At 41.7% G+C, this 27,686-nt stretch overlaps 1 protein-coding gene across 1 annotated transcript; it reads right to left on the reverse strand.

Moving 5' to 3' along the window:
• Nucleotides 1-604: 604 nt before the first annotated feature.
• LOC139303291 (leucine zipper putative tumor suppressor 2 homolog) lies at nt 605-27,686 on the reverse strand. Its single transcript, XM_070927057.1, has 7 exons — nt 27,552-27,686; nt 13,801-13,924; nt 4,137-4,679; nt 3,114-3,710; nt 2,829-2,951; nt 2,427-2,573; nt 605-1,710 (listed from the first exon to the last, which is right to left on the reverse strand). Exons 3-7 carry the CDS (start codon nt 4,650-4,652, stop codon nt 1,003-1,005), a joined length of 2,091 nt encoding a protein of 696 aa, XP_070783158.1. The 5' UTR covers nt 4,653-4,679; nt 13,801-13,924; nt 27,552-27,686; the 3' UTR covers nt 605-1,002.

A 27,686-nucleotide genomic window follows, 5' to 3' on the forward strand; every position in this document is an offset into this window, starting at 1 on the left:
CAATCTTCTGATAGTTTGATGAAGCTCGTTTTAAAGGTGGTTCAGAACATTTGTGGGTGGAAGAGAAAAGCTGACGTGCCCTGGCTGTAAGTGTTAAATGTAATTAGACTGTACAGATGTTCATGATATATTTCCACCATTTAGGGGAAAGTGTACAATTTAAGGACGCTTAATCTTTGTTTCCCTCAAACTGGACTTAATATTAGAGTCCAGAAACTTCTAACTTTGTCTGTTTACAGCTTTAAAAACAACAAATTTGTGCCATGTATAGTTGGGAAAAGTTAAGTTTTTTTGTCCCAACAAATTTATCAGGCTACTCCTGTTGGACGCTTAGACATATTTTGGAAACATCTAGTGTTTACTTGTTGGTCATGATGCAATTTACATAAAGGCTTGAGTGGTTTTCATCACCCAGACTGCAGTCACCGTCATTAGCACCTCGTTCTGATTCACTCTTATCATGACATGCTGAATGTGTCTGTATCCCACATTTGCTGTCAACTGACAACAGCGTGGGCTCCATCCAAATTAACTGTACTAATGAGAGCTGACTGCTATCACAGAGTGGGTGTGTAGTGCTGAAACGCAGCATGGAAGGGGGAGTCATAACCAACACAGGAGGAGCAGAGTGAAAGGTTGGACAAGTTATTCATACACAACAAATTCTCCCCCAAACACCTCAAACAGGGAAACAGGACCAGGGCGCTGATGTGTGGTTAGTTGGTGAAAACTCTAACACAGACATTAATGGAGGGGCAGAGGACTGAGGTGGCCTACTAACGACTAATAGAGGTCATTGGCTTTCAAGTGGGACTCCTTGGAGAATAAACCAATGAGGCACAACTAAAGTGTGGCTGATTTTTACACTGCAGATGTGTTGTTTTTTTTACATTTGTGATACCAAACTGCTCTCAACAAACAGAATGTGACGGCACAAAGGAGATCAGATCTGTGACATTTAGCTGACAGTAGTGCAAATCAAAAGATGGAGAGACACAAGGGTCAAATTTCGGTGGCGGCGATCTCATCGAAGTTGATCTCGTTGCCGCTGCCCTCGTCCTCCTCCCTGCTCTCCAGTTCATGACTGAGCTCCTGCAGGAGCTGCTCCAGCTCTCTGTTCCTGCGATACATCTGCACATAGTTCTGCTGCAGCTGTTTCTGGTAGCGGATAACTTTGTCCTTCTCCTCCTGCCATATCTTGCGCTCCTCCTCGAAGCCTCCTGTTTGCTGCTCGGCCCGCTGCCGCTCGAAGGCCAGCTCGGCCCTCATCCTGTCCATCTGCACCTTCATGTTCTGCAGGGCCTCGGTGCTGCTCTGCCGCTGGGCCTTCGCCTCGTCGCTCTCATAGGCGAGCAGGTGCTCTTCTGCTTCCTGGAACACCTGGCACTGTCTGTTTCCTGGGCCCTGATTGGCCAAAGCATCTCTGAGATGAACCAACTCTCCCTCGAGGCGTCCTACCTTTTCTCTGAGCAGCTCCGCTTCGCTCTTGCGACGCTGAAGCTCGTTTTCGCACACCTCCAGCTCCAGGGTTCGTGTGCGGGTTGTGCCGTGGGCCTCTTGGAGCAGGACCTGGGTGTTTGTCAGCTCACCACGAGTCTCTCTGAGTTGACCCCGCAGCGAGACAATCTCTCCCACTCGCTGGGCTAACTCTCCCTGCACGTCCTTCAGCTGCTGCTTCAGCAACGAGATTTCACCCGACTTCTGACAGACCTGAGGGGAGAAACATTCAGGATGTATGTATATAAGATGCTGTAACAACAGCTGAATAATGTAAGAGGCTGTAAGGTGAATATGTCCTCCCTGTATGAAAAAGACCAAAATAATCAGTTTATCAGCCTCAGGATCAAATACACTGACTGTCTAAGATCTTTAGACTTCTAGAAACGATTCCTTTTGGCTCAATTAATTATCTCAAACAGCAGAGAAGATCAATTGTATTATTGATCTGTGTCTGGAGCTTACAGAGACACAGAGGCAGCCTGTTCCACTGGTCTGCATGACTGATGATAACATCCATTCCTGAGGCAACATCTTATTTAAAGTTTGTCTTCGTGCATGTCCACTATCTCATGAACAAACCCCTAATCACCGCCGAGGGCTCCAGAAGATCACAAGACCGTTACGGCTACTTTTTGTCAACAGTTTGACTTCCTGGATCAAGTGAATGAATGAGATGCACTGCACAATAATCATCATGTTCCATTCCATTTCTTTAAATTAGGGAAATAAATCAAATACATTATGGAGAAGCTGCCACGGTCAGATTGATGCTCTAAAATAAAAGTCATGGTATAATGTATATATGAGTAATACTGAGTTTGGGGGGGGGGGGTGAAATCAATAAAGATGGCACAGTGATGAACCATTTCTTTTTATTGTGGTCATTATTATACTAATAAAATGTCAGCGCCTGTTGAGCCGCTCACCTCCCACTTGCTCTCCTCCAGTCGAGGCCCCAGCTGGATCTTCTCGTGCTCATAGGAGGTGCAGCGCTCCTCGAGCTGCTCCCTCTCCTTCAGGAGCTGAGCAAAGTCCTCCTGCAGCTTCTTCTTCTCCTGCTGCAGCTGATAAACCTGCGGGCCACGACACAGCCTCTATCAGCAATTGAAATATCTTTTTACTGAGGGTTTTTTTTTTAAACACAGATTGAACATGACACACTTACAGCAACATCTGTAGTAACCGCACAGGATCTTCCCCTCAATCAAAATACCAAGAATATTATTGCTTTTTCGTCCCTCATTGTTAAAAGACTTACATTACTTAAAAAGGAACAAGATAAGTCTGACATTTGGATTAAAGAAATCCGACACTTGAGAAAATCAGACCTGTAACTGAAGCACCTGCTGTGCACGCTGGGCCTTCTGCGAGGCTACCTGCATCCTGGTGGCACAGCCCTGTCTCAGCTCCTCCAGCTCCAGCTCAAAGCGCTTCTGCTTCTCCTCATAAACCTGCAATGAGCAGGTCTATTAGGATTTACAGTATAAAACAAATGTCCTGTCGTTGAAATGTAGTTTGGAAACTCCAGAGGAACAGGACAGAGTGACTGTGTTTTCTCAGTGAAAACACTCATCAAGGTGTCGAGTGAAGTCTGCAATACATTATCTACCAACCTGACAAATCGCAGCTTCATTCTCGTCCAGGTTGTCTCTGAGCTGCTGCAGCTCCAGCTCCCTCTCCCTCAGCTTGTCCTCCAGGTCCCTCACCACCCCCTCATAACCCTCCACAGGGCCAGGGGAGCGCCCGCTGGACCCACTGTCAGACAGAGGTTGTCCTCGGCCACTTATCGAGCCCGAGCCTGTACTCTTACTGGAAGATGAGCGCCCGCTGTCTGAGTTGGAGTGTCCGTGTCCGCTGACCGGCGGGGCACTCTTCATGGGCTCCAGGTGGCCAGCAGAGGCCTCTCCTGACGCCTGACTGTAGCCGGCGCTGCTGTAAGGTGGCAGGCTGGAGAGGGAGTTGCGTCCGGAGTCAGACAGCTGACAGGACTGGTTGCTGCCACCGCCGCTGTTTCGGGTCCTGCTGTACAAGCTGCACTTCTCAGAGGAGGAGGGCGACACGTCTCTGTGGGTCGGGCTGAGCAGGTTCAGGTTGTTTTGGCTTTCTGATACGTTGGCACAGTGGCGAGGGGAGAGGTATTGCATGGAGGTACGGCTCTTAGGAATGACGGGTTTGAAGGCAGTGGGCCGCAGCACCGTCTTCTCCATGTTCTAGAGAAGGAATACAAAATGGAATGAGTGTTGAGAAGCAAGTACATCTGAATTCAAGTGACAGAAAGTTAACATCACTTCAAACTAAATTACTAGATCACTTTGCTTGGGCTGTCTCAAAACTATATAAATATGTATAAATCAACCATATAATAATGTGTAGGATTTGTTCATGGCAGTGTTGCATTCCTATCTGGTTATTTTATCTGTAAACAGTTGATGATGCAGTCTAATAAAACAGTCCTGCAATAAATCCTCCCTCCATGAAGGTTATAATGTTCAGTTTTTGTTGAAACTGTTTTAGAGAGGTGTTACTAAATAACAAACACCCGTCTGTATAATGCAATACAGATTAACAGCACCACAAACTGCATCAGATCCTTACATTTTATCATTAAACTCAAATTAATGTATTTCCAGACTCACCTTCTCAAGTTTTCCTGACACAGGGATCAGTTTTGGAGGAGGTCCCCCCATATTCCCATTCAACCCCGACCCTTCTTTAGTCTGGTCTGCGTCGCTCCCTGGGCTGACAGGTGTTACTTGGTTGTCATTCCAGTCACCTACATAGTCCTCATTCAGGTAGGTGTAGTTCCCATTCCCACTTTCCTTCTCCAGCCCCCTGCTGGACGTTGTGGAGCTCTCTTTCTTGAGTGGCGGGATGCTCTGCAGTAAGGGGTCCTGTGGCGACTCAGAGCCCAGGCAGGAGGCGCCTGGTGTGGGCCGTCGTACCCTGGCTCCCAGCTCAACACCGAAATGGTGGTCCTGGTAGGGGCCGGGGCGGGTGGTGATTAGGCTGCTGACAGAACCCATAGGATCCAGAGTGGAGGGTGGTGCGTTGATGGGGGGTGAAGAGCTGGAGGGGTGTCTCCTGCGGGCTCCTCCACTGAGACCTGGGTTGTGGGGCTCAGCAGATATGGGCAGAGCCTGAACCAGGGCCATGGTGGCGGCTCAGAGGGGTCACTCGCTCTGTGAGAGAAAACCAACAGTGAGTCTCACAAAGACGATGTTTTAATACACGTTCAAAGATTATTTTTTATCAGAGAAGTCCTCAAGTCTTTGGGGGCAAGTCTCAAGTCAAGCCTCAAGTAATTTGAGTCAAGTCAAAATAAAGTCCAAGTCAAGTGTCAAGTCTTTAAGATGAGTCCAAATCTCAAGTAAAATCTCAGATCATTGAGGACAAGGACAATTGCTAGTCATTTGAAAGTGTTTCAGGTGTGAATGCTTTTTAGACCAGCTGCTGTTGTATTTACACATCTTATCTAGGAAACTAAACACTGGTTGAAATGGCTTCTTTTTCTCCCAGATACTGATAAGGTCAGATTCCAGCGGTTCAATCTCCGGACCAGGGTGCTTTCAAGGAATTTTTTTCTGTCAAAAAAACCCCCACAGACAGCAACTATGACAGACTGAAGCATACAAACGTCCCACAAGACCATGGTGGCCCACACACAGAGAACCAGGACAGGCCATTCATGAAGCCCACTCAAGCAGCACAAACAGGGCTTGAGGCATGAGGCTTGCGAGGCATGAGGCAGCAGAAGAAAAGGGTCTCTTTTCATTTGAGATGTAAAATGGTTTCAAACATGCTGGCATTTCCCCTGACAGCAACAAAGGCTACTGTCTCCACACATCTTATCAGCCTTAGGAATAGCTAAAAGTTCATAACTGTGGATGATAATCTAAAAGGAGAAACACAGAGAAGAGGAGACGGGTTGAACTTGCTGTGATACTGTAGTTGTTGAGTAAATCTAATAGCACACAAAAATATTTAGTTGTGAGAAATAATTTAACAACGTAGGAGGCACAAGAACTTACTTTTCTCACTCTCACAGGGCTGGTGGTAAATGTTGACACTATAACAGGCTCTTACAGACAATTTGTCCCGTGGATGGTGAATACTTGAGTGTTGTGTGGAGAACAATGGCCAACAGGACGCATGATGATGAGGTCATGGTGCACTGTCAACACACTGACAGGAGAGCCAGTTGTTCTCTAAAAACATCACAGTGAGTCACAGAATATGAGGATATCCGACTGACGGGTGTGTCCTGTTCTTGAGTTTTGGGCTCGTCTAGCAAGTAACAAAAATATGTATAAGTATGGAAAGACTGCAGTTCTCGGACTTTCCCTCTTGTTTCACCTGCTTCACCTTCCTGTTGACACCATGAAGATAAAAAAAAAAAACCTGGGAGGGAAAGACTGTCAGTGTCGGTAATTAGAGGTGAAGATGGCTAATGGGGTGAAAGAAGGGCTGACAGCAGGCGTGCTGGCCAGACACATTTCTAGACTCCACCTGCCAGCACTCGGCCATGCCAAGTCATTTCCCAACCTGCCAAGTTTACTGAGAGCCTATAAAGCTACTACTGCCATTTAACTGCGATTACTACTCGTTAATTAGCACACTCAAAGTGGGGCTGATCTCTACTTACACAAGTCTGGTACTGCAATATGTTGTTATGATATGTAAAAGAAGTCAACATGTATTATAATCTATACTGCACCAGCATCTGTCAGTACAGTTTACTTTGATTGTGGTACTTTTAAAATAGCATTCTTCCTATCATAGAGGTGGCGCGGCTTTAACAAGCTATTATGAGAAAGTCGAACAAAGTACTGCAGAAAATTATTATCTAAAATCCATTTGCTCGCTCAGACAGGTAGAAATGCTCTCTCCAGTTTAAAATGTGTGTCGTTAAAGATTCATACTGCATACTTCAATTACTGCATCAGTGTCAGTATGAAAAGGAACTAAGTTAATGGTAGCAAGAGCAGAATGAATGGTCCTAATGAGCAGAGCCTGTAGAATTAATTGTATGTGATTTCTCTATGCACTGAGGAAAGCTAATTAGTCCATGAAGATATTTATTACATATAATCCTTTCTGAATAGCAGGAAATCAGACTGCGTCTAGAGTCAGACATAGCAACTCATAGTGTGCCACAAACGTCTACACGGACTTCTGGTTCAAGTAGAAACTAACCAAGATGCGTTAGTTTATGTAAATTGCAGTGTCTAAAAGCTTGTGCTTGCCGTTGCTGTCCTCAGATCAGTATTTCTGATCGGCGGAGACCATTTTGTCGCCCTCTAACTCTCCAGATAAGTGAATAAGCTCTAATCCCTCTGGACTCAAGATGACTGAAACTATGCAGGAACTCCACCAAGGAAAGCAGAGGGGTCTCAAACTGTTTTTAAAGCCCCCGTCATGATCATGCGGTCCTGGTCTCCCTTTTGTTGTCATAGTGACCAGGGCCTCAAACATTATAAGGGAGGAGGATTGGAGAAGGAGGCCAGGGCCCCTCCTTTGCAGCTTAAAGCCTTCAGTCGCTCTATAGCTCTGACAATCTTCCATCCGCTCCCATTTCACTCTAATAGAAGATAAATGGATATTAACAGCTAATGACTGCTGGACGAGTCCATGACAACTATGCAAGGGGGGTGGGGGGCGGTAGTATTGCTGCAACTAAAGTAAGATAGCCAAAGCTATTTCTCAGAGCCCAAACTGACGTCTTCAGATTGCTTGTTGTGGAAGACCAACAGTCCAAAACCATTTTTACATTTTCTAGAAAAGAAAAGCAGCAAATCCTCACATTTGAGAAGCTGGAACCAGTAAATGTTTGGCATTTCTGCCCGAATGAATGACTCAAACTATTTTTGTTTTCCTTTTTTATATGTTTATAATAAAATAAAAATAGGGAATGGCCAATAAGTTATTTATAACGGGTATCTTCTATCAGCTAAACTGATTACTAACTAATCAGCACTAAAATACCATATAAAAACAATACACTTACATCTGATATACACAGCAGAAACAACGGCACATAAATTATATTTTAACCACCCCCATAATGTCTACAGTGTCAGCTGACTGACTGTGAGCAGACTGTTTTGTCTGGGAAAGCCCTTGAAGGTTTTAATGCCCCTCCGTCAGGCAGCAGACAGACGGACTCAGTCAGTCCACTCCAGCTAATGAGACTAAATATGGATAGAATTCATTTAGTGCTGGTCAGTGTTTGGACTCTGCAGCCACTGTTCTTCTGATGTGTCATCATTCACATGTCACAGCTTGGGGGAGCAGATTTTAAAGTAGTATTTCTCCTGCGTCGAGCATTTTGCTTTGCAGCAGCCACAGCAGCAGCTCTGGGGATCTGCTGTCACACCGAGGCTTCAGGATCTCATCCCCAAGCTTTCAGCACTGACAGTTTTATAGAATTACTCATGTGGATCGAATACAAAAGAAAAAGCAGCATACAGAGAATCTGCAATTGCTGCATTTTTCAGTGACTGTTCTGCATAAAACTGTGTGGACCAAAACTCTACAAACTAAAAGCATTACATTACACCAGTGGGCCCTCATTGACCGCTTTGTGGTAATTTGGTTAAACACAAATTCGATTTTCGAGTGTTTATTACCAAACAAACTGACACAAAATTAATATGGGGCATCAGGGCAGTTTCCTGCTTTGCTCTTGTGGTAATCCAACCCCAATTATTAAACATATTTGTATAATATATACATTTTATTGAATCAGAACTCAAAATGTGTCAGTCAGATTATACATAAGCTATTAAACTAAACAACCACCTGAATGTAGGGAGGAGATACAAGTTTGGATGAGGGATTTATTCGAATCAAAGCTTATTTTACACGTTTTATTTCTGCAGTGAAATGAGAGCCGTAACAGAGACGAGAAATTGATATGCTGCGATAAATACATTTAAAAATTATTGCTGAGATTTCAGTCTACAAGATCTCACTGAGTCTGCAGTCTGCCCCGAAACAACTGACTCAAACACATTGCCACATTACAAAGATACAGTATACAGGGTTTACTGGACCTGCAACGTCACACAAACCTGCTTTGAGACAAACTGAAAGAGCCTGCTCTAAATCCTTCTTTGTTAGTACCACGCCATAAACACACATCCACAGAGTCTAAAAATATTCCCCACACCAGGTGAAGGGTTGAGACTGGGGGGGAAAAAAGAAACCCTCTGTTATACTCCTCCTCCTCTGAGCAACACCACTGTGAGCAACACCACCTCTCACTGAAGGAAGAGAAAGAAGCAAAGAGACAGAATGAAAGGAAGGAGAGGGTGTCTCACTTTTCAGCATGAGGGAACAAATAAATGAGTCTGGAGATCCCCTCCTCCACTCTCCATCTCTCCCTCTGCCCTAACTTCTGAATCCCCCCTTCCCATCTCCTTATTCTTCCCCCTCTCTCTGGAAACTGGAACACGGAGGGAAAGTGTGACAAAGCTATTTTAATTTTGTATACAGCCTACCTTTCCTCAGGCAGACACCTGACAGACACTACCGGTCACCGGGCCAAATGTTAATGCTCCCAACGAGGGCTGCAACTGACGATTATTTCCACTGTTGATTAACTGTTTAGTCTATAAAATCACTGAAAACCATGACATCTTCAAATTACTTGTTTTGAGATGAATATATTCAATTTACAGTCCTCACATTTGAGTAGCTAGAAACACAGACTGTTTGCTTGGTACATTACTTAAACAAGTAATAGATTGTCAATTACTTTTGTGGGTCCACTAACTGATTACTTGATTATTTGTTTAAGCACTAATTATGTGCAGGGTATGATACCTTTTGTGTTTTCTGTCTTGTGCTGTTTGTCTGTAACTCACCGTTATTGTCTTTCTTGAACAGGATTTTTAATGACTTTCCTGGTAAATGTAGGTTAAATATATAAATAAACATTAACTTTTTGATTATAAAGTACATGATGTGTTATAGACTAAGTAGCCCCTTTGGACTACTAGAAGTAGCAGCTCATACACAAAGAAAACGCTTAACTACACAGGCATTTTTCATGAGAGTCTACGGGTTTGTTTGATGCACTGAACACCGTCAATGATTATACTGCACTGAAAGAGAGCAGAGGCCTCCTTTCACTCAAGTCATCACACACACACACACACACACACACACACACACACACACACACACACACACACACACACACACACACACACACTAGGGCTGCAACTAACGGTTATTTTCATTATCTGCATATTATTTTCTCTAATAATCAATTAATCGTTTGGTCTTTGAGAAACTGTGACTGTAACATTTCAGTAATGCCACAATAATGTCTTCAATTTGTTTAATTTGGTTGACTAACTTGAGATATTCAATTTAGTGTCATATTTGACAAAGAAAAACAGCTAATTACTTCCATTTCATTTCTCTTTTTCCAACTATGAAACAGTGAATGAAACACAAACATTCCTGACACCCTGACTGCCAAAGTAACAAAGTCGACTTCCCTTTTCTCCAACGTTCCTCCCCTCCCAGTTCCTTACCCCAGTTTGTTCCCTGCATATCTGCACCAGCTCCTTCTTATCATCCAGCTCCTTCAGCGTCTCGGTCAGTCGGCTCAACCACTCACTCTGTTTCTGTTCTCCTGGATGTTTGGCTTCGTTTCTGACCAACCCTCCTGAGGAAAACTTCTCCAACTGCACCCCCCCCCCACCACCACCACCAAAAAAAGAAACAGCTCATTCTCAAGCCAAATGCCGCCAATGTGAATGGGAGCACAGTCCCCTCCCCTTCCTCCCACCTCCTCCTCCTCCTCCTCCTCCTTAGCACAGCCCAGCCTCTCTCTGACAGATACACCTCCTCTCTCCCTGCCCCACTCCTCCTCTACCATTTCCTTTGACCAAAGAAACTACACTCTGCAAAGTCCTCTACTGCCTTTGTCACGCGGTAAAAAGAAGAGAAAGGAGAAAGAACCAGAGAGCCAGGGAGAGGCGAGCTGTCAGTTAAAGACTATTCTACTCTTCTTGCCTATTTAGAGTAGAAAAGCAACAGAGAGTAAAAAGAAAGCGGAACTGCATGAGGATATCATCTCACTTTAAAAAGTCTGGATTTGCCACAGATGCGCTTTTTTGATTTCAGCCTTTTCATCTGTCAAAATTTAGTCTTCATCTAAGTGCATTAAAGACAAAAAAGTAAAGAAGATGCGAGTGAAAAGAGGAAGAAATAAGCTGGGAGGTGCGGAGGAGTCAGGGCATGGCATTTTAGGAGGAAGAGGGGAAACTGGTGCTGGTGGAGTGCAAACATTATAATAAGATTATAAAAGCTTTTCTTTATGAATCTCCATCAAACACTTCAGTCCTGCTTCTCATCTGTCAAACTGATCTGTCTGAAAACACAGACACCACAGCTCAAAGAAGAATTACAGTTAATCACTGAGCAAATTCTTAATTAAAGCAGCCGTCACTCTGAATTAAAGAGGTAAACCTGTCAAAGATCTGCACTGATATCCGTTAAAATCAAAGACAGGAGAGGATCAAAACATTTCAAGGAGACACAACTGGATGGATGACATATGTGCAAACAGTAAAATCCCTACTGAACGCATGCCTTTGACTGTACATTGTCTGAAAATAATATAATGGGCATCATGGAAACTTGAAACTAGATTTCAGTCCTGGATGATTTAGAACTGTTACTTACAAATTAATTTATAAGAATCAAAACACTCTTTTCAACGCAATCAGGGGTTTTGCTGCTGCAGTCTTACTTGGTCTGGTCCATTAGCTTATGGTAGCTAATGTTAGCCAGTTTTAGCAAACTTGTGACTCTTCTCCACTTGTGGTACTGTTACAATAGCTTAGCATTTTAGCTAAATGCTAAAAAGTAGTTTAGCTTGTAGCATTTCCCATATTTGTTGGCCAGTGCTCAGCAATAGTTACAAAGTATTGCTTAAAGAAAGAAGACAGTCAACAATGTTGCCCGACACAGAAATACTCATGATTGAATGTCTTCAGCATTACGTGAAATGTGCGAATGTCCTAGCTTTTGTCTTCCACATCATGTCCGGTACTTGAGTACACAATTGGAAACCTATTAACATAACAATGACATAGTGAAATTCTTAAATCTGCATTCATCCTTTTTTGGCCACATGGGGGCAGCACAACATGCTGTAAATCGGACTTATTATCACCTTATTAAGTTGCTATGGTTCTTTAGCTGCTAAAGCTAGCTGAACAAAAAATGCTAAAACGCTACAAGCAACCACTTTCACATTATATGTAGTCATTTGATCCATTGTTAATGTAAAAATATTGATTAGTTTAGCTTCAAGGATTACACATCAAATGGATGGAAGTTTTGACATCAAATGGATATATGTAAGTTTTAGACATGTTTTTCCTGATAGCTATAATCAACATGGGATATGAATGTGTTAACTTGTGCCCTGGTTAAACCCTGAATCTGAAACATCTTTGATAGGATATTTAGGATCACTGAAGTGTAACACATCCTGAGCGACCGGGCGATCAGCTTCCAGAAGAGTATCCTCCCGTGACAGCGGCAGCATTCAGCCTTTGCCTTGACCTGTAATCCACCATCTGGCCAAAATGAATCACACTGAAAGAAACAACAGGAGGAGACGGTGCAGTCGGCGCTCAGCTGTTCAGCTGATGAAGAGAGGGGTAAAAGTAGGGTACGAGAAGTAGGCTATGCCCTGCCACAGCCTTACACACACACACACACAAACACAGATCTGTCCCTCTCCCGTTCTCTTTCAACTCTCTCTCCCTGCTCATATAACTGGGTCACACTGGTAGGCACCAAGTTTGTCCTTCAGGCAATCAGACGTAGAGGAGGAGTTCAAGGTCATTCTTGGTCATGTCTCAATGGGAGGTCTGGAGAACACTGAATACACCACAAGTGAAGTCCCGTCCTGCCCAAAGCAACAGAAACCACTCTCAGCTAGAGTCCAAGATTGGACGACAAACACCATCAATCAGCCGACCCGAGGCCACCAGTGCTGGGATAAAGAGGCAGGCTGCAAATCACCTCTATGAATGCCACCATTAACACTACCTCTTTATAGGCTAGAGAGAGAGGGGGGGGGGCTAACATGACTCAGCCCCTTTTGAGGGGGTTGATTTACAGGCCAAAGCAGCAAAGTAAAATGACAACTCTGTGGCTTCCTTCCCTGTCTGCAGGATAGCCAAGGGAAAACCATGAGGGAAATTAAAGTAAAATTCCAGTTAAAACAAGTAATTCCAGTGCGGCTTTGCAGTAATGTTGGGTACATCTGTCTGGTGGTTTCTGGTTTATTCTCCTCAGTCATGTAAAGTTTATTATCCTACAGAGATACAGAAAACGTTTAGGAGTGCCGTCTGCGGGCAGATTTCTGGTGAACATTGAAAGTGGCTCCTTAGAGGCCACAATTCTAGTTTATTTGTATCTATGGCGTTTGCCCAGCAGGTGGTCATCAATCATAGGCCGAGCTGCCATCTCTCTGTGGTCCGTCAGCCTGCTTCCTTCTATATTTTCATAACAACGTCTCACGTCTGGGACCAGAAACCGACAGAAAGCTAGGCCATCCATCAAAGTCCGCGCTGCCTCTGCGTGGGGACATCACTCCCTCTGGACACTGCAGCTAAAACTGGGCTTGACCAGACGGCCCTTTGGACCGCTTACTTCCAAAATAATCCACCATGGCACAAAGCAATCCACCAACACCTCCGAAATAAAACTAGTGCGAAGGTTTAGCAGTCAGTAGGGGGTGGTTCATCAGAAATGAAGAGAAGGGAGGCAGAGAGAGCTTTGCAGATTGAAATAACTACTCCTAGTAAGTCCAGTCATAAATCCACAGAAATGGGATGGCTGTATTGAGTTGGCAGGGACCCGACTTAGCCACACTCTGATTTACTGTATAATGTGCCAAAGAGATTAGGGTTACGCCTCCAGCTCTGGAATTACAGCAAAACCCTATCCATGATTAAGATCTGTTGCTAACTCCCACACAGCAGGAATGTGTTAACATAGTAGGATGCACACTGCTGTGTGTGCGGCAAGCTGCAGCCAATTCTTTACATCAATTAAGTCTCAATCAGAAATGGCTCAAGAAGAACAAAATGCTTGGTTTCAGATGTCTAAGAACTTAAAGCAGAAACTTTGTGAGAGAAGATTCCTGCAGTAACCTGAAGATGTTTGCATAAAATCAAACTTCCTTTTACATATCTGGGAACAGCCGAAAAGCGCTCTCTTTCCTTCAAATTTAAACCACATTTCATCTAAAATGGCTCCACTTACCTGTCAATGACACCCTGTCTTTAGCTTCTGGGGGCCTTAGAAAAGCATGGGGTACAGGTCGGTCGAGCATCCCAGGAACTCACAGCGGTGAGCAGATCTTCATTCTCTCTTCGCCTCTCCCAGACTGAGGGGATAAAAAGCAAAGAAATGTGTGTTGTTGAATCAGCAGAAGAGAAGCAGTGAAACTACTACCACCGTGGAGAGTTGGAAAACCTGAAATGTGACAAGTGTGTTTATAGAAGTCAGCGAAAAAGAGGAAAATCTGAGTCATGACGGGAAAAAAGGCTTCACATGGAGGAAGGTTGAGACTGAGGGGATTTTCCATGTCAACAAGAGTGAAGACCAAACCCAAAACTAGCACCCAGGTCACTAAACAACGATCCCCTGAGTAAAGTGAAGACGTCACTGTTGATTCTTGATGTTTGTGAACATGTTTTTGTCATTTTTCTATGGTCATATGAGGTTTAAACTTAAGACAAATACAGTTTGCAAGTGAAAAATACCTGTTACAGAAAATGAAATAAGAAAATTGTTAATAAAACAAAAGACGAAAAAGGTGAGAAGCACACTGCCACCATCTGGAAAGAAGTACAGAGTCCATCTGCAGTTCATTAAACTGGTGTATTAGTGGGAAAGCAATATTTAAGTTTGGAGTAGGAGACTATGAAAAGTGCCAGAGGTGAGTCAACATGACAGCCATTGTGTCAGACTGGTGATTCACAGTCCTGCTGCATTGGGAATGATATAATTGCAAAATATTACTTTAGATTACATTTGACACTTTCATGTTGTCAGCTCACAATATTATGTCAGGTAGAACGAACTACTGACACGTATACACGAAGAAATAATAAAAGTTTTACAGACAAAATCCACTGTGTGAATCAAACCACTGCACTCAACTTTCCAACTTCAGTTTAGCAGGTTTCAGTCTCCCTTTACAGGACAATTTTTCAAGGTGTAATTTGTCCTTCCGCATGTTAAAGTATAATTGAATTTCTAAAATATCTGCAGAAACAAACTGGACGAATTATTAACACAGCATTCAGAGCTGAACAGACAGACGGTACAATGTTGTTACTACGGCTGTGCAATAAACTAATATATTAATTATAACTAATACAAACTAATTATATTATGAGGCAGATGTGAGACAGCATGAGAAGGGAAATACTGTATATGCATTTTCTTTTAATATTTCTTCTATAAAGTTTAGGTCATAGGGTCCAGCCCCAGTTGTTACCAAGGAGATTACTGCATGTTCTTCTATAACATGTTAATTGCTGCTGTAAGGTGGATTTTGTTACCCATTTCCCCCTCTATCTATTCTTTATGCTAAACTAAGCTAACCAGTGGCTGGTGGTAGCTTAATATTTAGCATGTAAACATGAGAGTGTTATTGATCTTCCTTTAAGATGAACGGTGAGTAACAAGTTATTTGTTTTTGGTATGGATCTGGGAATTATTTCTAAAAAAGATTTGTCCCATTGCACGTTGTGAATGAGAGAAATCTGGCTCTTATATGGTTATATAATTTATGCAACTCCAAGTTTTGTCAACAGGTTGTAAAACCTTTGGCAGAAGCATGCAATCTCTAAATGCTTGCTTGTAGTCTCTGTGATAACTATCCCTTATGCATGTTATTCTTGTATTAAAAAAATAGACTAAAAACAATATGTGAATCAATAATTCAACAAAATTCAGGGAAATACCATCAGGCTGGATCTGGAGTTCAAACTAAGCCTATTAGGGTTGTGAAATGTGGTAGGAGTCAGAGTGGAGTAGCAGTTAACTGGTTATTATGCATCCTGTTTTATCAGCAGGATCAGGGATGTTTGCTAAAATTAATGTTTCCAACTGCCTGCAGGGTTACTGCAACTGAACAGGCTTTAGTTAAAGCTAAACAAACCTGCAGCTCCTCCATCTGTGCCAAACACTCTGTATTAGTATGTTACAGACAGATGGAAGTGCCGAGGAGACTGTGGCTTCCCACATGTAATGTAGCTCAATCCAGATGGCTTTAATTCGGCTTTGTAAATGTTTCACTGCAATGGTGCCAAGCCATAGTGTACACTTATAGCTCTGTAAAGTAATACCTTAATAGTTGTTTGTTTTAAAGACTGACAATCGACAAAACGGGTGTTTACTCAAGAGGGCGTCTCCTCTCACCTGCGCTTCCACATTGAAGGAAGACCAAACAGCAGAGAGGAGCATGTGGGCTGCATGAAAAGAGAGCAGAGGGCGGCACTGTGATTACCATTTCACTACATTATTCATCTGCTGAATGAGCACCTTCAAAGGCAGCCTTCAATACCACAAACCTCACTATGACATGTTAACTGACCCACAAATCAATCAACAATCAATGAGTGAAGCTCCTTGCTCTTCTTGAAAGAGCCGACTTAAAAAGAATTTGCACGAGTTAACTCCTCTTAGAAAGACGTAGCTTTCATGACAGTTCAAAGCAGATAATGTACACGTAAACACCTGCAGTGAATAGAGGCCCTTCTGTTGGAAATGGTGATTGTTTAAACAGGTAACTGAGTGTTATTACAAGCGTAAAGAAGGTTTTATGTCCACATTAAGTGCTTCTTTACAATAAGGATGGGTACGACTAATAGATTAATCAATTAATAATCTGACATGTATGGATATGGGAAAACCTGTTCTAAAACTACCATATTGGCTTGAAAATTAGACTGTAGATTAGATTTTTTTGGGGGGAAATTGCATTTGAAAAAGGAGTCTCCTCCTCCTTATCTGTCAGGTAGCCAAGAGGTACCAGTGAGAAAATGTCAGAAAAAGTACTTCCAACAAGAGTGTGTGAGATGTGGGATTTACATCATGCTTTAATGGAAGCATTTCATGTTTTACCTCTATGTCTTATAGCCAGGGTTTGGCCAAAACTGTAGATTTCTTCTCTGTGCGATTACTCCATATATTACATGACCTAACCCTAACCCTACTCTATCTGTGAAAAAATGTGAGAAACAACATCCCTACTTTATATTATCCCTCCTTGGACACCCATGTGGGTATTCAGAGCACACGCAAATACAATTAATACCTTGTGAAATCTGACACTGGTGATAGACAGAAATAAAAGAGAACAGATTTAGGTTTAATCTGCAACTACAATCTCCTAGCTGACCAAAAAAAAAGAAAGAAAGAGAGGGAGTCAGAGCAGGTCACCTGTTCAGTATCCCACAGATAAATGTAAGATTAAGCTTGTTTGGACACAATAAACAAATGGACATAATCTAAATCCATATTTGTCACAATTACAAGTAAGAATCACTTTTAATTACCAAGTATAACAAATAATACATGACATATTACAGGGATTCTTATTGTAGAAACCTGAGGTTTCGTAATACACAGAAAGAACGATTTCCAAAATGTCTCTGTTTTTATATCAACTTTTGACTGTTGGTTAAAAATCTTTTGGTAACCCTTGTAGCAGTTATTTTTGACATGTTTTTAGAGTAGTAGAGATTGTTGGCCACATGGGGGCAGCGGGAAAAAAGCTATGAACACAAAATTGACATATTATCACCTTATAAAGTTGATATGGCAAACTTGTTAGCAAACAGCTGCCTATTCACATATCCAGCAGACATGGCACAACATTAGCATTCGCACCTGATCTCTCTATTTTTAGCCCTGTTTAGCAGGAAATGTCTCCCTTTTAAGCTGATAAATGCTCCACTATGTTCACCAGCTAGTCGATAACTTTGTCTGAATACCTTTTGGTGCTGGATAGTTAGTTTGGTAGCTTTTTCACTGATACCAGCTGTCTGCTACAGCTGGAAACAACGCTTTTACATAAAAGCAGACATGTGATCCATTGTTAATATAAATACATTGCTTATAGTGTGATCAAAATTTTAGATAATCAATGCAGGCAACGCCAGCACCTCATAAATACAACTGAATGAACATATTTATATCCTGATTACATTCATAAACATTCAGTATTAGTTTGTGCAGTTGCCTATTTGAGCATCATGGCATACAGCACATTTATAGCTACACTGTGCATTTAGATACCTATTGGGAAGGCCAGCGTAATAGAGAAGAAGAAATGAAGATAAATGAGGTGTGTTGAACACACACACACACACACACACACACACACACACACAGCCAGTGGACTATTAAGGAGAAGGGTGGCGGCCCACTTCTTCCCTATCCAAACACTGCCACCCCACAGAATGTAGGTTTATTATTCTAATGTTCAGCCGTTTGCCAAAGGCTCCAGACAAGCTAATAAACCCCGTAAGAGATGGTGGAACCAACACACCCTGAACAAAGGCTATTCTGAAAATAAGGAAGTAGTGCAGCATAAAGGGACATGATACAAACAGATGTGTTGACAATACTGTACTCTGGATACATGACACAATGCAAAAAATTCACACCAGGCTATTAGAACAACTGAAAACATGTCATTAATTTTCATTTTACAGCTGCTTGCTTGTACATGGTTGTGGTCAAGAACATAATGACAGCAAAACCAACTCACAGAGAAAAATGGATGTTTGTGCCCAGATATTCTGAAATCATACAGCTGTTTATTTAAAAAGGATAAAATGGGCAGAGGGTGGGAAGTGAATCCACTGGGAAAACTGGCATGTCTGCCTTGTTTGGACAGTGAGAAGATGGCCCACATGGAAAGCATCACGTTCCATCTTAAACAGCAAAAAATCTCTGCCTTTTCTCAGACATCCTCATTTAGGATCATCCAGGCCAAACCTCAAACATCCTCCCACATTTTAGAAACCTACAGAGAGAAAACTGCATCCATTCCCACTGTCGCGTGAGTAGTGTGGGATTGAGGATGAGGAGGAAACAAGGAAGGACCAGTGGACTGAGTGCAGCTGTCAGTGAAGAGGTGGTGTTTTTTTTTTGGAAGAAATGTTAAATAAGATGTCGACCATTAAGTGGCTGTAATCTGTATCAAACTGATATTAAATGTATTTAAAAATGACTGCAGAAAAGAGACTGGGCATCTCCTAGGTTGAGTAAGCTAAACATGATAATGAAGGCTGCATGGGAAGGTAATAATGGCTTTTATGTTCATGTGTCAACTTATAAGAAGAGATAAAAAATAAATCCATACATAATGAAAACAGAAAAAGTCAACAGTGTCGCCTGCTCTGTTATGTGTGGATGGATGAACTGTACATTGTTTGAATGGTCGACATCTCTCGCCCTGTCTGAGTGCACAGGCAGGACTAACGGCTCGGCACGCTAATTACTTCAGATCCACTTCCCCTCTGCCTGCGTAAGCCCTTATGCAACGCTGTGACGCCGCTGCTGCCCAACCGTGCATCCCACCACCCACGTAGCTTCTGATCCGCACCCTCAATCTTCCCTGCCACCTCTGCAGCCTGCCTCCCACCACATGGTCAGCCTCTACCACTTCAGGACTGTGTGTCTTGTATGTTTGAGACGTCATGTTTTCGGAGCTTGTGTTTAAAAGAGAGAGTGTTTGTGAGTCGTCCATCTCGTGGCCTCTCAGCAGGAGAATATAATCAGGCCAGAAATCACACAGAGAGCGAGGAGAAATGTATTTAAAAATATCCAAACAACCAACCTCAGGGAGGGGTCGTCCCACTTACACCATGTACCTCTAACTGCACGAAAACTAAACGAAGACGAAAAGGGAAAAGGACAGAGACAGAACAGTTAAAACGTTTTTTAAGATTGGTCAAACAATCTTTTCAAGATATTTTAGGAACGCTTGTACAGATGCCATTCAAGACTGATGTGCCAGCTCTGAAGTCCAGAAACAACAGGGGAAAATTAAATTGAAATAAAAAAGCCAAGTTTGGAGGAGCTCCACAGCTAAAAACTACTGATTCAGTCAGTGACGACAGAGATTCAGTTCAGTCAGTTCAGACACAGCAAGTACAGTGAGTCAAAGCTGAAGCAAGGATTCGGTCTGTAAACTGTAATGGATATTTACAGACATTTTGGGTAACACATTTACTGTTCGCTTTCGTTTTGTCTTCCAAATAAGTTTGGCTAAACGGACAGCTCATGTTTCTTACCACATCTGACTTCTTTTTACCAATGTTGCCACGTTCTCAGCAATTAACTTTGTCTGTAAAAAGTTATCATAACTGATAGAAATGATGATGTTATAAACTGGATTTGCTGCCAGGGGACAGGATACAGCGATACACAACTACAATCTCAAATAGCTGACCTGTTTGTCTGTTTTCTCATGTTTCTGACCGCCGCCTGTGAGGATGGCCGTGGGCTACACCACAGTCAGAAGGTGTGAGATGGATTACAGCAGGATGCCAGGCAGTTGACACAGGACAAGAGTAAGTGAGTGGGAAAATGACTGTAAGTGAGAAAGAGGAGAAAAAGAGTGTGAGAGCAACAAGGGAACGGAAAAGAGGAGAGAAGTAGGAGTCAGAGAGGCTCCAGGCCTGTACTGTACATCAGCACATATGGGCCTCCCTGCAGCAGCTGTGAATGTCATGATCACACTAACTACCACAGCTGCTCATGGGAAAAGGGCATGTTGTTTTTTATGCTTTTTTTTATGCTCTTTTTAAAACACACGTAATCATCCACAAGTGACGACAGATGATGCAACACACTGCATGTACATGCCTTGTAAAACATTCTCCTGACGCAACTTACTTTTTGGTGTAAGCTCAGACTTGGGATCAAGGCCAAACATAACAAAATTGTGCCCACGTCCTGTGAATTACCCTGACATCTGAGCACATTTAATCCAACCACTTACGCTGTACTGCTCTTTCCATCAATCAGAGGAATATTTTTTAATTCTGGGGGCTGTACCACAAAGAAACATCAGGGTAACACCAAAGTTATTACAAATCATAGTGATAGGGACCATGAATGTACAAAAAAAACAACTTTTCCACGTCGATCAAAGAGGTGGACCGAGCAACCGACAGAGCCACACAGCTAAAATGCTCAGTGGAGTTCCAACCAGAGCTGATGTAGTATGACTAATTCGATGGCTTCAGGGTCCACTTTCAAGATATCCCGGATAAGAAGTGTTTTCTCCTCCAAGGACATTTCCACCCACCAAGTTACTTAGTGACGTTGACGACAGTGACTTTGCTGTGAGTCCAGCCATTCTGGCATCTTATCAGGGCTGTTTACGAAACTGTAAATCTAATCACTACTGCAGCGGTTCCTTGGGACTCATTGTTAAAGTGGCTCCATGAAAGGATGCAGCGACGTGGGTCAATTCTGAGGGGAAAAATGGGCACATGTGCGGAACAGATGTAAAAATGTGGTTATAATAGCAGAGCAGTGATTGAGTAAAGAGACACAGAAGAGGTCCAATCTCCATTTCTCTATGCAGCATATTAGAAACTTACAGGGAGAAGGGTTCTTTTATTATTTCACAGTCATCAGTATTCAACGGATGAACGCTGTACTGCTTGTAGAATAAAAAACAGCATCGCTTGCGTCATGTTCAGATATAAAAACAACCCTGAATTTTTTAAATGCTGTGAGTAATCTGCGGATTTGTGGAAGTGAATGACTGCACTGTAGTGCAGCAGGTAATGTTACAGAAATCGAATATTTTCTTCCAACTTCTCAAATCTTTTTCTTTGTCATATCTGACATTAAAATGAAGGTTTTGGGGAATTCACTTTTGGTCAGACATAACATGACATTGACAATTGATGGGAGATTATGATTGGCATTTTTCGACTTTTTTTTTTGACAAAACAAGAAAATAATTGGTTTATAATTTGGTTAATTTTTGTGCTACATGGAAATCTGGCTAGTGTGCAAGTGACAATGTGTCAATTAGGAATCCAGAGCACTAAAATCACTTAAATGAACAAACGTCATCAACATGAAACCATCGTGGTACTGTACAGAGCATGTATTTGTTTCTTTACAGAGATGAAGAAAAGGGTGACATAAATGATTGAACTGGTAAAGAGGCAGATAAAGTTCCAGTGGACTTTTATTCAAACTCAAACAGGTTTCCAACAAGCTTTCTAAAAAGAGAAACTTTTGGCAGAAGCTTTGGAAAAGGCACGAGATTGTGGACTGGCATTAGAAAGTAAAAAGTTTTAAAATATGGATGTTGGTTGTTTTGGTACCAATGTTCCATTTGCATTGAAATGGGGCCATTAGTCAAAGGAGGTGACAGAATATTTGGGAGTAAAACATGTCGACAGATTAATGGCCGTGGTGCTCTGCACCTGAAAAGTGGGACAAAGTAAAAATCACATGAGGTTTGAGCAGAGAGAACTAAGCGGGAGGCCTTGTGTGTGTCATATATCTGTTGCTAAATCCTCTAAATACTTTTTATCAATATTTTTCAAATATTCATGATCACAGACATCACTTTCTTGGATCAAGACAGAGACTCATCTCCAGCTTAGACAGAAAAGGAAGACACAAAAGAGTCCTGAGCTGTTCCCAGGCTCAGGGATCTTGGGTCGCTGGTGCCCTCAAACAGCTGTGCAGTCCAGCTGTGCTCAAAACTCAGATGGCTAAGAATACCAAACCAATCCTGGGGAGGAGATAAGGTCACAAGCCCTACATCTGTAAAGGAGGCTGACGGATGGGATAGATTTTTAATTGCGGATCACTGTTGGAAAACAATCTAGCAATTAATAATTTGGTTTATCGAGTGTCAACATCACAAGTTTGCAGAGCCCACAGAGACGTCTTCAAATGTCTTGTTTTGTCCAACCAACAGTCTAAAAGCCAAAAATATTCAGTTTACTGTCATATAAGACAAAGAAAACCAGAAAATATTCACATTTGAGAAGCTGGAACTAGTGAATTTTTGCCACTTTTGCTTAAAAACTACATAAATGATTGATGGATCATCAAAATAGTTGCAGATTAAATGTCTGTCGATCAACTCGACTAATTGTTTCAGCTCCACTTTCAATATAAGATTGTGGTATGAAACTAGATAGATGTCTAGGATCTTTGTTTTCATAATACTGTATCATGTACATATATCAAAAGGCACATTATGAAGTGTCTGACCACTAGTGGTGTTTTGTTTGTATCTCATGCTCTACTACCACACAGATGAGTACAAGTAATGCACTGACTGCAGGGGGTAGTAATGCAAAATAAAACAGGGGATATGCGAGGTCCTTCAGTTTCATGCTATTGAATGCCACTGATTGACAGTTGGTCAATCAGTAGCAATAAGCAAGCAAACAGCAGAGAAGAAGAGGACTGCTGGACGATGTAAACAATACTGGTTTCAAAATATATAATTTTCTAAAGTGTGTTTTGGTGAGAAACCCTGAATGTAAACATTACAATGTTTGTTTACAAGAAAACTCCGCAGGGTAACTTTAAATGTTTTTGTTTTGTGGTCTGAAGGGCTGCATTACAGCTAAGTGACCCAAATTTCAGCAATCATATCTCAGTGAAAATAAATCAATACAATACAAGATTTTTCCTCAGTGAGTGTGATATAACAAATACAAATATGATTAAAGTTTAGGATTTAAAGTTGGCAGATAAATTATATAAAATAATGTGTTTTAGTCACCAGTTTGTGTTGACAAGAAGAACATGAATTGCCCCCATGTTATTCACAGACACGTGCACCCAGCAGACCAGGATCAACGAGTGTTTACAAAACTGATTTCTGTGACTGACAACTTAATCAGACCTGATAAGAATCTGGTCTTCCACACAGGTTTCAAAGAAACATTTGAAACTAGATGAAAAGCTCAAGATATTTGCTCTAAAGGAAGAAAAGTAGGACTGACATTGAAGGCCAACTGCGCTTACTTTGTTTTGTCAACATACAGCATGTGTTGTGTATTCAGCATATTGCCTGAGTTTTATACAGTGTGTTGTGACACGACAACAGATCCTTAACAACCAGCAGCCTGCCAACTGCACCGTGAAATCCTCCAAACACAAAAATCCACATACAGCAAGTCTTCCTTTAGCAGAGTTACATTTGAAGACATTTGAGACATCATTCCAGGAGCTAAATACATTATTTAAGTCTTTAACTCACGATGTATTCCTTCTTTAGTCTTGTAGAGGCTAAACAGACATAAGCCTGTATACTATTCTGCGTCACAGCTTATTGTTTGAGAAGCCACGGCGAGTCACAGGATCATTATTTCAGACTGTTTTAAATACTGCGGTGTGGGAAACTGTGCAACATCACTAATTACAGAAAGCAACCAGCGACAGAGGAGTAAAGTCAACACAACGGGACGCCACATAAACAAAGAAACCCATAAAATACTAAATCAGCATTTCATTTGGCATGATGGGCCCTCAGGAAAACTAAAAACACAGCACGTCTTGATGTTGCCTGACAGCAAAACACCTCCCACTGTGTTCCCATTGTTGTCTTGTCTTCTAAAGTTTCTCTCTTTATTTGTTCTTCAAGGAGACGGTTTGCGTGGCCTGATACAAAGAATGGAGGGACTTGACCTTCAGTTTAAACGGCTCAAACCTCCATCCCTTAATCGACAAAGTTAAACCAGAAACCAACAAGGTGTGTTCCTACAAACAGATAATTAAGACGGTATATGAACACATACTGAGTGCACACACACACACACACACACACACACACACACAGGTATACTTTCCAAACATCTCTCCTACTGCCAGCACATACTGTCCCTTCAAGGCTGCCCACATCTTACAGATGTAAGTGTGCCTTATTGTACTTTAACAACAGCAATTATCACACAAAAAGGTGAGACGTAGCTACCTCATAACATATTTTGATGATAATGGCTTTAATCCCAAAGGCCACGGGAGTATGCACACATATTTGCCACCGTGATTTAGAAGCCATGTACTTTTTATTTTCAACACGGAGTGGAAGAGTGGGAGTATATACAATGTCATCTCATGCCTGCCAACTCAGACATGAATAAGCTCAAAAACAAAGCAGACAGCAGCTTATAATGCTGATGAAGGAATGCAAAATGAAATATTAAATAGGAAGGCTTATTTTCCATCGGCTACTCAGCAAAGTAATTGCCAAGATTTGGGAACACTGCAACATCGCAAGAAAGTCCATAGGGGCAAGAAAAACTAGCAGTTAGATAATCAGACAGGTTGTAAACAAGCCAAAAGTTTAAGCAAATTGTCTACATTATCAATACTTTTATTTGGAGGTAAACTGAAAATGAGAGCACCTGAAATGTCAAATAGTCTCTCATAGCACAGGTAAACTGTGTGCATGCACGACTACGGTGAATCCATTAGGTCAAAGATGAAGCAGGAAGTTTCTTCGTTATCTTTTCCAAATACACCTGGGGGTGTTTAAAACCTGTTCTCCAAACTACAAAACTAAGACCCATGTTGTAATAAACCACAATTATACTTTAAAGCCTGGAATTATACTAAAGAGTCTGATTTTAAATCTGGTTCCACGTCGGTAAAACACACAGATTTGTGAAGGTCGATAAATCTCCTATTGAATAATTTATCTCCTCTTTCTTACAAGCAAAGAGTATTATACTTTCGAGTCCTTTAAATGTCAATCTTTGAGCTGTATTTCTTAAATACTAAGTTCATTATAATTTTTACTCTTTTACTCTTAAAATGTCCAGAATCTGAAGTTGGCCTTGTATGCTTGGTCATATTCTCAAGATTGTTTACTAATTCTGTGTTCAGATGGTCTAATCTGACCTAAATCTGGAAACCTTTCAGATTAGACTATATTCTAGTTCTTTAGACTTCTTTCTTTATTGGTTTAAGTTCTCTATTCACCACTGATGCATTAAGCAGTTTATTTCCCAAACTATGGTACTGAAAAAAGTCCAGTGTAATTTTAGTTTCAGAACCAAAACTCAGGTATTGTATTGGCACCTTTTTGAAAGGTTTCAAATGATACCCAGCACTACTTAATATTTGTTGGAAACTTTATTTTATTACTGTACCGAATGCAATATAAAATACATATTATTTAACCAAGAAATGATCTCCTCCTCACACATACTACATTTAAAGATTTAATACTGGATTCAGATTCGATAAAAGGCTATTGAACACGCAGAGTCATAATATTCCTGTCATGTCATAGACAAAGCATGGACACGTATGCTAACACCCTCATATCCTGACGAAGCAGTCCCTCTGAGAGGTGTGCTTATTAAATCACTTGAGAAATTAGAAATTATCAATGCAGATAAACTGTGGCCTCCCGTTGTCAAAGCTCACAGTCCGCCCTTTTCAAACCTGCTGAGGTAAGCGGTTGACCTCTGCGTGTGTTTAGGCTGAAGAGATTTGAATATAACATCCTGCAGAGTTGGGGGTTTAGGGCTGAGACTTGCTCTGCTGTTTGTTTGCTCTTCTTTGTCATGTTATCATCTTATTTCAAGTGTTTGGCCTTCGTTTACAGATGAGGCAGCTGCGCACAAAAATAGACGAGGGGCTTTTTTTTAACCTCATTACTTAAATGAGCACTCTTGGGATTTTCTTTGTTATAAACACACCACAGAGCCGCTGTGCACATACAGTATGCACCATGAATCCCTCTTAGTTTACCAACAAGCTAACTTTTGTGCACAAAACACTGAGCTATATTCTTGTTTCCCTGAGTGAAACACAAACTGTGGAGCTCTGGTTCCACAGAGCTCCTGGAAATGCAATAATACCATGAAAAGTGCCTCCGTGTCGAGCCAAAAGTGGCTGTAGACAGCATCAGAGGGGGAATGCCATTCATTTTAAGAATTCACATGTGTTATTGCTGCACCCCAAGGCAGGTCAGTTAATACTTGTGAACCACTTTCTCTTACAGACAAGCTAGAAAACAGACCGTGGACTGTTTTGTGTTGTCACTGGGATGTAAAATCTGCCACAGTCCAAACAGACAATGAACAGTGTACTCAGTTTAGTGCCACGATAAGATTTTTGTGAGCTCTTGCACACAAAAAGATGTTTAAATTCTGGTTGCTAATAGAGCTAGAATGACACCGCAATTAGGCATTTGTAGCTCCTGCAAAGTCTGAACCCCATTCATTGTCTATGGAACAGACCTAGATCTCAAGTCCCAAATGATGCTACAAGTTTAAGGATTTTCTTTGTGATTTCCAGCTTTAAGAAAGAGAAGAACAAGCTCACCAACACTGGACAATCTGTCCTAGACCAGAAAAATAATGTGCACTTGCAAACAATAACTAACTTGCAATGATGTCCCATAGACTTCACAATTGGGAACAACTGGAGAGCAGTACAAGGAGCAGTATCCAGGCCTCTATTTCTAAAAAGAGAAGATAATAGCAATACGATTTGTTTTGTGGAGATGGATGGAGAGGCCACGATAAGGAAATTGTTGATTTCTGATCTGTCTGAGCAGGAAATGAGTCTGGCTATATTTGCTGTAAGAGGCACTTTGTTATGTCTAAAGCCAGTCAACCTGCCATGTCTGATGCACACGTTTGATAAAAAGGGGAACTGTGGTATTTAGAGAGGACCAGAAAGCCTCCAGGCGGCATTTTACATTGTAAAAGGATTTGTTTGGGAGACTTACACTTAGACTTACACGTCCTGCTGTGTTTTTAACTAAAGAGAACAACATCAACCCTGAGGAATTCATTTAACCTTCACACACCTGTGCAGACGGACGGAAAGACCTTTTATACCTTAATTTCAAGTATCCATAAACTTACAGCAGGACACACAGCTACAACAACGTCGACAAAAAACCTTTCCTTAACTCCTTACATTATTATATTATAAGTTAGTTACAATTCAAACCCAGTAAAAGCCTAACTTACCATCAACGGTAGAGTGGACAGTCCGGGGCAGCTGCTCTGTTCTATAAAGTCTGCTGAGAAAATCTGGATGCGACGGCTTCTTTGTCCGTTTTAAATCGTCTTATCCACAAACTCGTAACTTTACGAAGGTGTCTG

This window comes from Enoplosus armatus, chromosome 20 (assembly GCF_043641665.1).
Source record: "Enoplosus armatus isolate fEnoArm2 chromosome 20, fEnoArm2.hap1, whole genome shotgun sequence".
Taxonomy (NCBI): domain Eukaryota; kingdom Metazoa; phylum Chordata; class Actinopteri; order Centrarchiformes; family Enoplosidae; genus Enoplosus; species Enoplosus armatus.

Bases quoted from the DNA above. Each gene is read 5' to 3' on its own strand.
- LOC139303291 (XM_070927057.1), bottom strand. From the start codon at position 4,652: ATGGCCCTGGTTCAGGCTCTGCCCATATCTGCTGAGCCCCACAACCCA. The intron at 2,952-3,113 runs GTTGGTAGATAA...TGCTCATTGCAG, and splicing joins ATGAAGCTGCGATTTGTCAG to GTTTATGAGGAGAAGCAGAA. The intron at 2,574-2,828 runs GTCTGATTTTCT...CGTGGCCCGCAG, and splicing joins AGCAGGTGCTTCAGTTACAG to GTTTATCAGCTGCAGCAGGA.